The sequence below is a fragment of the Streptopelia decaocto genome, assembly GCF_964273445.1.
Source record: "Streptopelia decaocto genome assembly, chromosome: 26".
Taxonomy (NCBI): Eukaryota; Metazoa; Chordata; class Aves; order Columbiformes; family Columbidae; genus Streptopelia; species Streptopelia decaocto.
The window spans coordinates 1491728-1507452 of NC_138681.1; the positions used below are offsets into that span (position 1 = coordinate 1491728).

Below are 15725 nucleotides of genomic sequence, written 5' to 3' on the forward strand. Positions count from 1 at the left end.
AGTCACCGGCTGGGAGCCGGCAGCGCCGCGGCCGGGAGCCCCGAGCCACCGTGAGCCACCGTGAGCCACCGTGAGCCACGGCCCCGTCACGGGGAACGGCCCCGGCAGGCGGCTCCTCGCGCCGCGGCGGAGCCGGGACACGCACAGGGGGCCCCAAAATCACAGACGGGGCCAAGCACGTGCCGGGCTGGGCCCCGGTTCCCGGCACGGGGCTGCTGAGGGTTAACTGGCAGCACGAGCCGGGAAATGGAGCAGCTCTTGGCCCCAGGGAGGGTTTGGGACCGGCTGGGCGGTGCTGCTGAGCCGGCTGGGACAGTCTGGGCTGGGAAGCAGCAGCGCGGAGCTGTGCCGCGGGCAGTGCCCGGCGAGCCGGACATGGCGCCTGAGCCGCAGCGCCGGCACAGACCAGGGCGGGGGCTCGGCCAGCCCACGGGCCTGCATCTGCCACACAGCATCCCTGTCCCAGCTCCTGCATCTGCCGCACAACGTCCCTGTCCCAGCTCCACCATCCCTGTCCCAGCTCCTGCATCTGCCGCACAACGTCCCTGTCCCAGCTCCACCATCCCTGTCCCAGCTCCTGCATCTGCCGCACAGCATCCTTGTCCCAGCTCCACCATCCCTGTCCCAGATCCCGCATCTACTGCAGAGCATCCCTGTCCCAGCTCCTGCATCTCCTGCCGAGCATCCCTGTCCCAGCTCCTGCATCCCTGTCCCAGTTCCTGCATCCCTGTCCAGGCTCCTGCAACCCTGTCCAAGCTCCTGCATCAGTGTCCCAGCTCCACCATCCCTGTCCCAGCTCCGGCATCTCCTGCCGAGCATCCCTGTCCCGGCTCCTCCATCCCTGTCCCAACTCCTCCATCCCTGTCCCAACTCCTCCATCCCTGTCCCAGCTCCTCCATCCCTGTCCCAGCTCCTCCATCTGCTCCAGACCACCCCATCCCCCAAATCCCACCCTCAGATCCCACCAGGTTTCGGCCACTGTCTTCCCACCCTCTGGCTGTCCCAGCCCCCTCCAGCCGCCCTGCGTGTCCCCTCCGCCGTGCTGTCCCTGCTGCCACCGTGTCCCCATGCACTGAGCCGTGGCCTGGAGCACCGGCCAGGCCCCCGCACCGCGTTTCAGCAGCGCCACCACGGCTTGGTGGGTGCCATGATCCCCGCATGGCTGCAGCATCCCCGTGCCCACTCGTGGAGGGGGCAGGACCGGAGGAGGGCTCTGCAGGAGCTTAAGCCCACGCTCAAACCACATCTTTAAGCTCTTCCAAGCACCCTGAGTCCAAAATCCATCCAGGACCCGCATGGGCTAAGCTGGCGCTTCCATGCAGACATGGTGCTTGGCCACTGCTCCCATGGGAGCCTTTGCACACCAGCAACGCTCATCCCACCAGCGCCCACAGCGGGGACCAGCCACCACGGGGTCCACAGGCCCCCCAGTCCCTCCCCACAGCTCCGGGTGCCCCAGGACGTGCTGCTCCCCCTGCCCACCCACCCGCGGTGGCCCCCGGCCCAGGGCTGCCTGGATGGGAGCCCATTGCATGGTGATGCTTAATTAGCAGGTAGGGAGTGGAGCAGGGCGGCATCGCTCACGCACAGCTTGGAGCCACTCAGTCATCCCAAAGGCATCCGTCCCACAGGGAGGAGCGCCCCGGCCCAGCGTGTATAAGCAGCCCCGCACGCCCGGCTGCCCTGTCGCCTCTGGAGCCTCCTCCGCTCCCGCTCCTCCGCACCGCCGCACGGCCGCAGCGTCATGGCAGGGCACGGCGCCAGCCTGCTCCTGCTCCTGGGTCTCATGCCAGGTAGGCGCCGACGCATCCCCGCGCTCCGACCTGTTCCCGCAGCGATGCCGCCCAGGGTCCCCGCCCCGCCTGGGGCTCCCCGGGGTGCGGGATGCACCCCATGGTCAGCACAGCCCCTGACGTCCACCCATGTCGACCGGAGCTGAGCGGGTGGCGTTGAGCCCACCGTGGCCTTTTGTCACCGATGCAACATCGCAGGACCTGGCGGGTGCTACATCCCGCCAGGACACCCGTTCCCCGGCAGACGGATCCGTGTCCCGCTCCATGTTGGCGCTGCCGGGCGCGGGTTGGGGCGCACGCGGTGCAGGTGTCCCCGCGCTCCCCGGCCGCTGCCATGGGTGCTGTTCTCTCCCCAGCTCTCCTCCTGGCCGTCAGGATCAACGGCAAGGGCCGGGAGGTGCTGCACCTGGCAAAGGGCGACTCGGTGAAGCTGGGCTGCCCCTACGTCCTCGAGCCTGAAGACAACGGTCCCCAGGGCTTGGGCATCGAGTGGATCCAGATCACGCCCGAGCGGCCCAGCCCTGAGAATGTGGTGAGTGTCACCGGCGCCGGCAGGGCTGGGATGGACCGGCCGGAGCCCAGCAGAGCAGGCAGGACAGGAACGGGCCGGCAGGGCAGGGGAGGAGCAGGCAGAGCAGGCAGCGCCTGGCAGGGCAGGCGAGGAGCAGGCAGGGTCTGGGCAGCACATCCCCCCCCAGCCAGCACGCCGGGGTCCCCCCCCCACCAGCCCTACCCAGTCTCCCCTCTTTCCCCCCCACCAGTTCCTGTCCTACCACGACCACCACGTGGACTACGGCAGCGGGTCGGGGCTGCAGGACCGCGTGGCCTTCGTGCAGAAGGACCCCAGCCAGTACGACGCCTCCATCCGCCTGGCCGACCTGCAGGTCTCCGACACCGGCACCTACCAGTGCCGCGTGAAGAAAAACACCGTGGCCGTGCACGAGGTCATCGTCACCGTGCAAGGTGAGGAGCCCGCTCCCCAGCGTCCCCCCTCTGCCAGGTGTCACCTCCGGCGCTCACGATGTCCCTCTGCCCACAGACAAGCCAGCACCCCCCCAGTGCTGGATCGAGGGGGAGCTGATCTGGGGGAGCAGCATCCTGCTGAGGTGCTTCAGCCGCGAGACCTCGACCGCCGTCAGCTACCAGTGGGCCAAGCTGGCCGATGGCTACGGCGGGGGACACCTGCCCTCCGGCACCATCCAAGGTGGGTTCTGGAGGGGGTTGCTGGGTGCAGGGGATGCTCTGGGGGGGGGGTCCTGTCTGTGAGTGCTCACACGTGTCGGTGGGTGCCCGTGGCCATGTCTGGGTGTGCCTGTGTTCATGGGTGGCTGTGGCTGCGTGTCCGTCTGCATCCCAGTGCCACCGTGTTCCTCTGCGTCCCTGTGCCCCCACGTCCATCCCTGTCCCCCCGTGTTTGTCCCCATCCCTGTGCCCCCATGTTCCTCTGTGTCCCCGTTTCCCCGTGTCCATTCCTGTCCCTGTGTCCCTGTTCCCCCATGTGCATCCCTGTCCCTGTTCCCCATGTCCCTGTGCCCCCATGTCCATTCCTGTCCCTGTTCCCCCGTGTCCATCCCTGTCCCTGTGTCCCTGTGCCCCCGTGTCCATCCCTGTCCCCGTTCCCCATGTCCCTGTGCCCCGTGTCCCTGTGCCCCCACATCCCCGTCCCCCCATGCCTAAGGCTGACGTCTCCATGTCCCCCCCGCAGGACGAGCTCCTGGCGACCTGTTGATCCGTAGCCTGTCGGAGGTGCACGCCGGCGTCTACCAGTGCCGCGTCACCAACCGCGTGGGCTACTCCGCGTGCCAGCTCAACGTCAGCCCCGTGCCGAGTAAGTGCCAGCGCGGGGGGGACACGGCGCGGGCGGGGGGCGGCCGGCTCCGCGCCCGGGGCGCCCGCGGCGGCGCGGCGAGCGGTGGCAGCCGGCGGGAAGCCGGCGGTGACAGGGTGCGCTCCCGCCGCAGGGGGACGGCAGACGGGCATCATCGTGGGCTCCATCCTGGGCTCGCTGCTGCTCCTCAGCCTGCTGGGGCTGCTCATCTGGGCGCTGATCTGCCGCTACCGCCGCAAGGAATGCCAGCGCGCCTGCAGCGACTGCCGGTGAGCGGCGGGGCGCGGGGCGGGCGCGGGGCACCCGCAGCTGCCCCAGCGTCGCTGGGGACCAATGGGGGCTGTGGGTGTCACTGGGAACTGATGGGCATCGCTGGGGACTGATGGGGACTGATGGGGACCAATAGGTCACTGTGGGTGTCACTGGGAACTGATGGCATCGCTGGGGACTGATGGGGACTGATGGGGACCAGTGGACACTTTGGGTGTCACTGGGAACTGATGGGCATCACTGGGGCCAATGGGAACTGATGGGGACCAGTGGACACTGTGGGTGTCACTGGGCACTGATGGGCATCGCTGGGGACCTATGGGGACTGATGGGGACCAATAGGCACTGTGGGTGTCACTGGGAACTGATGGGCATCGCTGGGGACCGATGGGGACCAATGGATGCTGCTGAGTGCCACCAAGCACTGATGGCCACCGCAGGTCACCTCTGGGCACCACCAGGCAGCAATGGGCACCAATGGGCACCAAGGGGATCTACCAGAACCCCAGTGAGTGCCGGCAGGTGCCGTCAGGCACCAGTTGGTGCTACTGGGTGTTTATGGGCACCAATGGGCACTGATGGTGCCACCGGGCACTGATTGGCAGTGACACCAGCGGCGTGCCAATTAGTGCCACTGAGCATCCGTGGGCACCAAGGGGTGCCAGGAGGCACCGGTGGGTGCCGGTGAGCAGTGCCGAGCGCTGACGGTGCCGCGGCGGCTCCCTCTGCCCGCAGGAGCAGCACGGGCGGCACCATGACCCGCACCTGCAACGTCTGCACCCACGGCTACGCGCCCCACGGCATCAGCTACATGCAGTGCCAGCACGGCGACAGCGACGAGCGGGCGGCCGCGCTCATCTGCAACGAGGGCCTCCGGCACCAGGTCGCCTGCCCGGCGCTGTAACCCCCATCACCGGCCCCGCACGCCCGCCCAAAATTCGGCTCCACGAGGAGGGGGGGAAGCAACACGAGCCCGGAGCCGGCGGTGCCGCCGGGATCAGCGCGGAGCCGCCGGGGCTCGCCGCGCAAATTGACGGCAAGAACCAGCTCCCTCCTCCCCCCCGCGCAGCTCCGGCAAAGCACGTTTTGGTTCATCCCTCTGGTTGGTTGGTTTTCTTGGTTGTTGGTATTTTTTTGGCCCCTTTTTTTTGTATGTCCCCCCCACCGGCTCTCGGGGCGGCTCCCGGAGGCTTCCCTGCCTATTTATTTCTCTCCGGCCCATCCGTTCGGCACCGAGTGGGGACGCGGCCGCCCCAAATCGCACCCCACTCCATGCACCTCCGGCCCGGCGCCCCCGCATTGGCTTCAGCAATTGGGTGTTTGTTATTCGAGACGAGACGCCGCCGGCACCAGGATTTGCAGTTTGGAAAGAGAAAAAGCAAAAAGAAAAGAAATAAACCAAAGTGACTCCAGCGCTGCCCCGTCGTGTCTCGCCCCGGGGAGGAGGCGGCGCCGGCGCCGCGCTCGGGAGGGTCCGTCCTGGGGTGTCCCCGGGGTGTCCCGGAGCAGCCGGACACCCGGCACGTGTGTGTCCCCGCGTCCCCGCTGCTGACACAGCGCCCGCACCCGCGGGTGTCCCGGGACGTGCCGGGACGTGCCGGGGCTGCGGTGGCTGCTCCCTGTCCCAGGTGCCCAGAGCTGGGGTGCCCCAGTGCTAAACTTGGTCCTAATTCTAAGCCAGTGTGGCTTGTAATTCAAACCCTAACCCCCCCATCTAATTTGTGCCCTAAAACTGAGCCTAACAGCCAGCCTAACCCAACAATGACCCCTCACCTGACCCAAATACTAACCCCAACATTAGCCCTGGCCCTAGCACTAACCCTAAGCCTCAAGTCAGTCCTAACCTCCATGTTAACTCTGACCCAGGTGCCAGCTTCAGTCCTAATACTAATCCGAACTCTCCTGCTGAACCTGAGCCTCCCCTAAGCCCAGCCCCACACCAGCCTAGACGTCCGTTCTAACTCAGATGGAGCCTGAACACTAATCCTGACAGCAGGCTTAACCCTGACCCCCGCTTGGTGGGCACTGGGACCCACTGCACTAGAGCTGCGACAACGAGGGCCCCACCCTCCGAAGCTCCACCCTCCGAAGCCCCACCCTCCGAAGCCCCGCCCTCCACAGCCACGCCCCCGCGGTCTCACCCTCCACAGCCACGCCCTCCACAGCCACGCCCCCGCGGTCCCGCCCTCCACAGCCCCGCCCTTCACGGCCCCGCCCTCCGAGGCCCCGCCCTTCACAGCCACGCCCTCTGAGGCCCCGCTCTCCACAGCCCCGCCCTTCACAGCCACGCCCCCGCGGTCCTGCCCTCCACAGCCCCGCCCTCCACAGCCCCGCCCTCCGAGGCCCCGCCCCGCCGGCAGCGGCCGTTAGAGCCGCCAGGGGGTGCGCGCGGCGCGGTTGCCAGGAGACGGCGCGCGCGGCCATGGCGCGGTTCGGCGCGGGGCAGGTGGGACCGGACGGGACCGGGGCCGGAGCTCCTGCCGGTCCCGTGCGGGCTCTGACCGTCCCGCTCTCCCCGCAGTACGAGGACGCCTTCACCCCCCACCGCCTGCAAAACTGGAGCGTGCCCCGGCCCAGCCGGCAGGTACCCCCGGACCGGACACCCCCGGGCTCCGCTCAGCCCCGGCACGGACACCCGGGGCCCCTCCAAACCGCTCTCAGCCCTGGCCTGGGTGTCCCTGGGACCCCCGCAGCCCCAGCCCAGACAGCCCGGGACCCCCTGGGACCCCCCTTAGCCCTGGCCTGCACCCTGGGACCTCCTGTAGCCCTGGCCCGGACCCTGGAACCTCCCCTTAAGCCTGGCCTAGACCCCTGGGACCCTCATTTAACCCTGACCTGGACCCTGGGACCCCCCTTAACCCCGGCCTAGACCCCTGGGACCCTCATTTAACCCTGACCTGGACCCTGGGACCCCCCTTAACCCCGGCCTAGACCCCCTGGGATGCCCCTTAACTGTGGCCTAGACCCCTGGGACCCTCATTTAACCCTGACCTGGATGCTGGGACCCCCCTTAACCCCAGCCTAGACCCCCTGGGACCCCCCTTAACCCCAGCCTAGACCCCCTGGGACCCCCCTTAACCCCAGCCTGGACCCCTGGGACCCCCCTTAACCCCGGCCTAGACCCCTGGGACCCCCATTAACCGTAGCCTGGACCCCTGGGACTTCCTTTAGCCCTGGCCTAGACCCCTGGGACCCCCCTTTAGTCCCAGCGTAGACCCCTGGGATCCCCCTTAACTGTGGCCTAGACCCCTGGGACCCCCTGAACCCCAGCCCAGACACCCCTGGGACCCCCGGCCACGCACCCACCGCCTCCCCCACAGCGTCCCACGCTGCAGGACGGCCCCACGCACATCATCGCCAATGACCGGGGACACCTGCTCCCCACCGTGCCCCGCTCCCAGGTGAGCCGCACCCACAGACCTGGGTGGGGGGGGTCCCTGCTCCCCAAGACCCCCACCAGCCCCTCCTCCTCCTCCCAGGTCTCCCCATGGGGCACGTTTGTGGGGACGTGGGAGATGCCGCCCCGGATCCCCCCGGCCAGGCTGAGCCTGACGTCCCGCTCGGCCGCCGCCGCCGCCCGGCTCACGGCCTGGAGCCGCCAGCCCACGGCGCTGCGCCGCGCGTGCAACGGCGTCCGCACCGAGATCACCGGCAAGGTACGGCGGCCTGGGGACGGCGCCCTGGCAGATTTCGGGGGGTTTTGTACCCACCTTGGTCCATGGGCGGAGACGGGGCTGCGCAGGGGAGCTGCTGCTCCTTGTGCCGTTCCCCGCGTCCCGTGGGTTATTTCAAGCTTGTTCCTCCTGCGTTTTGGTCGATCCAACCCGGGGCGCTCAAGCACCCAGAGTTTGGGCCACTATGTCCCCTTGTGCTCAGTGTCACCCCAGATCTGGGTTCATCTGCTGGGTGCCCCAGGAGGAGCTCACAAGCCACCGTTCTCCCCCAAAAGCATCTGAGAACAGGGGCTGCCCTGATGGGCCCCCCAGCACCCCTTTTCACTCACCCTATTGCTGCGCCGTGAGTTTAACACTCGTCTCCCCCCCCGTGCAGCCCGAGGAGCCTCGGCCGGACGGACAAACCGCCCGGGAGCCTTTGCAAAGAAGCAACAGGGCGCCCGGCGAGGGGACAGAGCTCCGACATGGGGACACGGGGTCACCCCAAATCTCAGCCTCAAGTGAGCCCAGTCCTGGGGGAGCCACCGCGCTGGGGGTCGCGGCTCCTGGATGCGGTGAGGAAGGGGAGGGCGGCGGAGGAGCCTGAGCCCAGCGCCCCAGGGCCCGCACTTGTGTTTCTGCGGTGATTGGGATAAATAAATGTTTAACCAAATAATATCCCCATGTTTGGTTTGAGCAGAGCCTGGGCAGGTTGGGGGGCACAGGTGGGACATGGGCTGTCCCAGTTAATCATGTGCTGGAAATGTGGGTGCAGCGGCGGGGCGGGAGCTGCTCCCCCATGAGTGGGGGTTCATCCCTTCCCCAGCGCTCCCCAAAAGGAAATCGGGGCTGTCTGACTCGAGCGCAGCTGCACGCTGTGCAGAATAGCTCATCAGCGAGAGCGCCTTCCAAATAAAAGCCATTTCAGCAGCTGCAGGAAGTAATTGGTTTAAAGCTAAAATAGACTTATTTCCACCCAGGAAAAGCTCTGTCCTGCTGGGCCCCGCGGCTGCACCGACAAGGGTTTGGTGCTTCCTCCCTCCGCCGCGCTCACAGCTGATCTTCCTCCGCTGTGATTTGATTATGTCCCTTCAGGGCAGCGATGCCGTCGCTAATTAAAGGAGTGGCTGATTAGTCAGGGACGGGGCTCAGATCGGTGCCGCCGCAAGGAAAAGCGATGGCGTGGATCCCGGAGCACGTTACCGGCTCCTCTGCTGCCACTTCGGGTCTCCATCACAACACGGGGAGCAGATGTTCCCCGTAAAGCCGAAATCCTGCCAGCGGGAACAGGCAGGAGGATGCTAAGCCGGAGTCCAGACTTAAAAGCAGGACTGAGCTTTGCAAAGCTTTGCTGCTGGTGGTGAATGTTAAAAACTGGCCAATTGCAGCAAAAAAGCTCCCAGAACTTGTACCAGTTCAACCACCCGCCGTGCAGGTAGGAAACTCCTTTGCCAAGCAGGTCAGACCTGCACCCGCCAGCTCCGAATGCTGCAAACGGTTTGTGTTTCCATCACCCGGCTCCTCTGGGAAGCGGCGACTCCCTGGAGCCCAAAGCGGAGGCGACGGACGTGGAGGATCGAGCTGCTTTATTGCCAAGGTGGGTGAGCGACAAGAGCTGAAACAAGAGCTGGTGGCGACGTACGACCGGAAAAAAACGTCCCTCCCTGTTGTGCCAGAGATGGGGAAAATTGGATGTGAAAATCCCTAATGGGGGAAAAGTGGATGTTTTCACTGGCAGCCCCAAACCGGCTGGATTCTGGGGATACTGAGCCCTGCACACCCGTCCCAGCCGCCCCACGGCGCCGGCGCGGGTCCCGGCGGCACCGGCGGCCCGTTCCCCTCCCGGTGCCGGCGTTGGCAGCGCCGCCTGCTCTCCCCGCTCAATGGAGACGCTTGTCCTGGGCCGAGCCCACACACGGCCCAGCCGTCCCCGAGCCCACTCGGACCCACGGGGACACAGATCCAGCATTGTCTCCAGCGTGGGGACAGGGCAGAGAGAAGAAACGCGCTGGAGTTCGCCGGGAGGAAGGCGGCAGCAACCGAATATGCTGTTAAAAGCCGTTTTTAAGTTGTGCCCGGCTTCCCGCAGCTGTGTGGGACAGCAGGGGACGGCCCGGCCCGGCCTCCCCGCACCCAGGGGGTCGGCACGTCCCCCAGGTTAATGAAAAGCAGCTCTGATCTCCCACCTCCCTCTGCAGATGCATCTTCGGGCCGGGACGGAGCGAACCTTCCGAAAACGGGGAGGTTGTTGAGGGGAGGGCGCGTTCACATGGCGGCGAGGCCGGCGGAGGAGAGCAGGGTCAGGATCAGGACCAGCACCCCGGATTGCTCAACCTGCGCGATCTTGAACCCCTTCCCCAGGTCCCAGGCCTGCGGGAGAGAGGAGACGCAGCCGCTTAATTCCAAAGGCTTGGGGTAGGCAGAAAGGTGCCTCTTTGTGATGAAAGCTTGCGAGAACACCCCAAAAAACAGCCTTTGGACCCCTGGGTACAGCTGCAAGCGTCCGGTACGTGGCTCCGTGCCAAAGGAAGCTCATCCCCCTCCAAACCCCGCTGTTTATCAGCAGAGCCGCCCGTGAGCTCCCCCCGATCCCAAAGCAGCAGCTGCTCCCGCTCGCTGCTCTCCCGCTGACAGAAATGGGTTACAAAGCACAGCAGGAGCCGCAGCTCCGCAGCAGAGCCCAAGGGGGGTGAACCGCAGCCACAGCCCCCCCACGGACACCCGTGGGGTGGGTGGGGGCCGCGCTGAGCCCGGAGGACGGGGGGGATGCTGGAACGCAGCCCGGAGCGGGACGTCCGAGGGTCCCGGGTGGGTTTGCAGCTCTCGTGGGGCTTTGGCCACGTGAACACGGGTGGTGAGGGCGGCCCGGGGAGGGCACGGCCCCCCCAGCAACCCCCCAGGCTCCAAACTGGGAGCGCTGGAGGCCGCCAGCGCCGCACCGTGAGCCCACGGCCGCCGCACGTGATGCTGCCCCGAGCAGGAGGATCGTGTCACGCTCCGGGCCAGCTGCCTTTGCTATTGTGCTCCCGTAAAACCCAACCTTGTCTGGGGCTGCAGAAAACACTAAATAACTCCAAAAATAAGCACATCTTGTACTGTTCCCAGCAAGAAACTTGCAGCTCTCCCCCCTTCTCATCAAACACAGGAAGCTCAGCTGAAGGGAGCTGCCTGTTCCCTCAGCCCAGCGAGAACACGCAGGTTATTCTGTCTCCACCACTCTCTTGGCCTTGTAAATACTGTAAATCACTTGAAAGGTGACAGCGTGATGAGGATGAGATAATGAGCCATAGGTGGCCCCTCTGCAGGGCTCTGGGGACATGTCCCTGGTGGTCACGCTGCTGTGGGGACATGGGGATGTTCCCGCCATCTGTGCCACCGTGGGAAGAGCCAGCAGAGCGATGCTCTTTGCACCCTAAACCCACCCAAAATAGCAGCACCTGAGGTGGCTAATTCCCTAGTAGCAAGTGATAGGACAAGAGGAAGCGGCCCCAAGTTGCGCCAGGGGAGGTTTAGATTGGATATTAGGAAGAAATTCTTCCTGGAAAGGGTTGTCAGGTATTGGAACAGGCAGCCCAGGGCAGTGCTGGAGTCACCATCCCTGGAGGGGTTGAATAGAGCAGAGATGAGGTTCTCAGGGACATGGGGCAGGGGGGAACAGTTGGACTTGATCTTAAAAGCTCTTTTCCAACCAAAATGTCCCTGTGGATTGTGATCATGGGAGGGTTTGGGTTGGGAGGGACCTTCAAAGTCATGGGCACGGACATCTCCGACCAGACCAGCGACATCCACCACATCAGTGACATCCAACCAGACCAGGTTGCTCAGAACCGTGTCCAACCCGACCTGGGGTGTTCTCAGGGATGGTTCATCCACCACCTCTCTGGGCAACCTGGTTTTCCCACCCTCAGCATCAAAAATGGAGTTTGGAGATGGGACCTTGGGGATGATTCTTCCCCAAAGGGCTGTGGGGCATTGAACAGGCTGCCCAGGGCAGTGCTGGAGTCACCAGCCCTGGGGGGGTTGAAAAGGTGTTTAGATGAGGTTCTCAGGAACATGGTTTAGTGCTAGAGTAAGGTTATGGTTGGACTTGATGATCCCGAGGGTCTCTTACACCCAAAATGATCCTATGGTTCTATGAATTCCCCTTTCCCGTGCCCGTTTCCCCCGCAGCCCCGGTTACTCACGAGGTGCCGGATCCCGTTCCAGGTGTGGTAGGTGAAGGGGAAAGCCAGAGCGAACTTGGCGGAGCAGATGAGAGCGGGACCCAGGCTGAGCGACTTCACCAGCGCCAGGTAGTGCGGAAACTGCTCGGGGAGCAGCAGCGCAGCCAGGCCGAACAGGGACACCCCTGCAAAGCCAACGCCGCGGGTCAGGACGGCGCGTCCGTCACCGGCCCTCGACACCCCAAATCTGGGTCGACCAGGGGCTGCGTCGCTCACACAACACCCAGAGCCCAAACCGCCCTGAGCTTATGGAACTGCAGCCAAACCAGCCCCCAAATTCAAGGTGAAAGCCACCGCGGCTTCTCCTCCCCGTTTTTAGGCCGAGATGGTGCTGCCAAAATAAGGGGAGCGGCCCGATTCAATAGCGCCTGATTGCGCCACGGCACACGCGCTCGCTCCGGCACCGCGGCTGCGCCCGCGCCGCTCAACCAGCTGCTCCTCAATGGCCTTTGTGTTCACCCGGCAAGAAGCTGCGGTAATTACAGGCCTGACGGAGCGGAGCTGAACTTCCCCCTCCTCCTCTCGGCTGCGGCCGCAAAAGCGACGTCCCCTCGTGCTCCATCGGGCCAAGAAGGGGACAGTGTCCCCTCCAGCAGAGGGTGACGGATCGGAGCAGGAAGGTGACGGTGACACCGCCAGTTTGGCATAATTTCTTAGGATAGTGCCCAGGTGTAAAAAATTCAGCATCTTTCGGAGCGAACATTAATATTAACCCTGTCTTATTTTGGGGGGAAATGGTATTTAAAAGCCAGGGAAAGGCAGAGGACAAAGCGCAGGGGAAACTTGCTAAAGTGAAGGGGTCGAGGGGAGCAAACGTGCACCCCCCCAAGTCCCGAATCAGCCGGCGGGGGGTGGACGCACCGATGCTGAGCGCCACGCCGGTGCCGCGGTGCGTGATGGACATCACCATGGGCAGGGACCACCTGCAAAACAAGCAACGGCGTCAGCAAAACGCGGGACAGCGCCGGGGCTGCACCCGCAGTTATTTAAGGAATCCGGCCGGAGCAAAAGGGGACGGACGGGGGAATTTGCAGAGGCAGCTCGGGAATGGCAAACGCTGCTGGCGCAGGAAGGGAAAGGCGGCTGCTGAGAGAGGGAGATGAAGCAGGAGATCGTGAGGAACAAAGGGGAAGGGTCTGGGTATCGTGGATAAAAGATACAGCTGGGAAAAGCAACAGAAGTAGCCTCAGAAAAGCCGTCACTTCTCCGAGCAGGGGGGGACGGGGACATCGTGCGTCCCTGAGGCCGAGCGGCTCTTACTTGTAGATGGTGATGTGCGGCGACAAGGGCCGATTGGACTTGGTGTTCTTCTCCCAGAAGCGCGCCATCTCCTCCTTGGCCGTGGTTCCCATCGGGACGACGCTGCGAAAGGAGCAGAGACGGGCGGTGAGGGCGCACGGGCGGCGTTTGGGCCCCGGCCGCACCGGAAGATGGGATCGCGCGGTACACAACCCCATCACAGGCAACCTGCTCCTCGCAGCCACGGCAATTGCACACTGCGCCAAATAAAGAGCTCGTCATTTACTGTTCCCCCGATTACACGGTAATTACACTCACAGCCCCATTTAGCAGAAAATAACTATTTTTCCCCAAATCCGGCAGCGCAAAGCAGGGGAATGAGAGGGTTTCTGCGGCTCCCAGCCTTCCTCAGGTGCAAAGCTGTGGCACGGAGCAGTAGGGGGGTGACAGGGACACCGCCACCCCCCAAAAGACCCTTTGTCCCCAAGCCCCAGGCGGTGCCCTTGCGGTGGCAGGAGGTGGAAAGCGCAGAAGCCTCGAGTGGGATCGAGAGCTCGATCCGCTACTCACTGTCGCACGGAAAGGCCGGGGCCAAACCGGGCCAGGAGGCATCGCCGAGCGACACATCTGCAAGAGAGGAGAGAGAGAGACTCGGTGAGCGCCAGATAAACACCTGAAAGCGCCAGCAACACAGGGCCGGGGAGAGGATCTGCCGCTTCGGCCGTTTGTGTCTTCAAATCAATCTTAACACGAGAGATTTGGGCTGCTCCTTGGCGAGTTTTCTCTTCCGCTGAGCTCTGAAGCAGAGCCCAGGGGCTCGTTATTTCCGACACCCTGTAATTAGCGTGCTGAGCTGTTTGCCAGGCAGACACAAACGGCGCTCAGCTCACAGCTCCCGCTTCTCGCTCTTCCTACAGCAATTATTATTGTTACGGTGAACATCCCCGCACGGGCACAACTGCACTCGATGGGGTGACTTGGACACCAAGGGCATCACTTTGGGGACAAGGACAAGGGGTCAGAACGCCCTGCAGCGCGGCCAAGAGCTCTAATTAATCCTCTCAAACACACGAGCGTCTGCGCCAGCGTCCCCCGCTGTTTCGTTAGCGATTAACGAAGCTCCGCCGCTCTCCAGTCGCCCTCCAGCCGAGGAGACGCGGCGGGGCAAACATCTGGCGCTCAGCTGTGCGCCAGGTGCGAATCCAAAACAAAAGGCATTATTGTTAAACGCCCCGAGTTCCTGTGTAAATGATCGGGAGGATGTTTCCTTTGCAATCCCTCGCCTCCCAAGGCCGGAGTTGAAACGCTGCAGGTTTTTTGGAAGGCGACGCAGCTGGACACGCTGATTTGCAGCAACCACCCCCGGATTCGGGCGGGGGGGAGGAGGTGGATGACAAATCTCTGCCCGCAGAGCATTAATGATTTATCCCCCTCGCTTTTCCCCCCCTCGGTCCTCTTCTCTTTCTTCTCCAGATTAAAAAGCCCGACCTACTTCACCCCCATCTCATAGAAGCCGCTCGGCGCCCCTTCTGGGACAAGGGGGGGCCGGCACCGAATCGCACACGATATTCAAAGCAATGACAAAATTCACAGCGTATTTGCATTTGTTCAAAGCTCAGCTCCCCAGCACGAACTCCTCATCTTCTTGGCTCCATTTTTGGATTTTTTGGTGGTTTTTTTTAGCTGCAAAGCGCAACGATCGTCGCCCCCGCAGCGAAGCAATCGAGGTCGCTCCGCGCCCAGGACCTGTCCTCTTCATTATTTATCACGGCCTAAGTTGTGCCTTCCTCCGTCCATTAACTTGCATTTCCTTCCAGATCACTGCCAAACATGTTTTTTTAAAGAGAATCAGCCCTAAAAGAGGATCCTCCGGGCTAAGAGCTTCACGGGGACGGGGCGAAGGCTCCGGGGGTGCCAATTATCAGGGAGCTCACAGCTGGGGAAGCAGCTCAAACGAGATGGACACAAGAGCAGCGGCGGCACAGCCGGAGCTGCGGCCGCCCCCGGGGACACCGGCGGCGACAGGGACATCTCTGGAGCGGCGTCACCTCGGCAGACGTCGCCAACGTTCACCCTGCAAGACAAGTCTATAAAAATCCCTCGGGTCCGCGCACGGAGGAGGCGAATGAGGAGCGATTGTCGGTGTTTTGATCTGACGGGCTGCAGCAGATCCTGCCTTCAAACAAAGCTGCGCACGCAACAAAGCGCGTCCCGCAAAAGCCTGACGGCTCCGGCTAAAAGAGAATAAATTAAGGGAATAAAAGGGCAAAGCGTGTCTGCGGGTTGACAGCAAAGGGAGCGCTGGGGGGGGGACAAAACTCCTCGGGAGGACCCGGGGGACGTGGAAGAGGCACCTTCGGGCCTGGCAAACACGGGGAGACCGGAGGGAGCGGCCCCGGGCTGTGGTGGCTCCGGGGCCGTTACCCGCAGCCCGGCCGGGCTGGAACCGCCCCCGCGGCACCCAGGGCCCGGCCCGCCCGCGGCTCCGGGCCGCCCCCCCCGCGGCGCCGTCCCCTCCCGGGGACACCGGGGACACCCGGGACACCCGGGACACCCGGACCAGCCGTCCCGTCCCCGCCCGGGGCCGCGGGTCCCCCCCCGGAGTCACCTCAACGCCAGCGCCGCCATCTTGGAGCGCCCCGCACGCCGGAAGCGGCCGTGACGCACTTCCGCCGCCGGCACCGCCCGGTACCGGCTGGGTGTCCCCGGTACCCCGGGG

The 15725-nt window shown here is 64.3% G+C and overlaps 3 protein-coding genes across 3 annotated transcripts; 2 read left to right on the forward strand and 1 right to left on the reverse strand.

Moving 5' to 3' along the window:
- Window positions 1-1744: 1744 nt before the first annotated feature.
- Window positions 1745-5206, forward strand: VSIG8 (V-set and immunoglobulin domain containing 8; the record flags this gene model as incomplete). Its single annotated transcript, XM_082072995.1, has 7 exons — window positions 1745-1793; window positions 2150-2325; window positions 2555-2756; window positions 2833-2997; window positions 3499-3621; window positions 3737-3890; window positions 4627-5206. The coding sequence occupies 7 exons, from the start codon at window positions 1745-1747 to the stop codon at window positions 4793-4795; spliced, it is 1038 nt and encodes a 345-aa protein (XP_081929121.1). The 3' UTR covers window positions 4796-5206.
- A 1093-nt stretch (window positions 5207-6299) lies between these two features.
- On the forward strand, window positions 6300-9252 carry CFAP126 (cilia and flagella associated protein 126; the record flags this gene model as incomplete). The annotated part of the gene is made up of 6 exons (XM_082073229.1): window positions 6300-6337; window positions 6413-6475; window positions 7212-7292; window positions 7371-7547; window positions 7942-8065; window positions 8933-9252. The coding sequence occupies exons 1-6, from the start codon at window positions 6314-6316 to the stop codon at window positions 9250-9252; spliced, it is 789 nt and encodes a 262-aa protein (XP_081929355.1). The 5' UTR covers window positions 6300-6313.
- Window positions 9114-15709, reverse strand: SDHC (succinate dehydrogenase complex subunit C). Its single transcript, XM_082073275.1, has 6 exons — window positions 15615-15709; window positions 13577-13633; window positions 13028-13129; window positions 12629-12690; window positions 11729-11892; window positions 9114-9914 (listed from the first exon to the last, which is right to left on the reverse strand). Exons 1-6 carry the CDS (start codon window positions 15632-15634, stop codon window positions 9810-9812), a joined length of 510 nt encoding a protein of 169 aa, XP_081929401.1. The 5' UTR covers window positions 15635-15709; the 3' UTR covers window positions 9114-9809.
- Window positions 15710-15725: the final 16 nt, after the last annotated feature.

Coding starts and splice junctions, on each gene's coding strand:
- SDHC (XM_082073275.1), bottom strand. CDS start 15,634: ATGGCGGCGCTGGCGTTGAG. Junction 13,130..13,576: donor CCCGGCCTTTCCGTGCGACA/GTGAGTAGCGGA, acceptor CTCCTTTCGCAG/CGTCGTCCCGATGGGAACCA. Junction 11,893..12,628: donor CGGCGTGGCGCTCAGCATCG/GTGCGTCCACCC, acceptor TTGGCTTTGCAG/GGGTGTCCCTGTTCGGCCTG.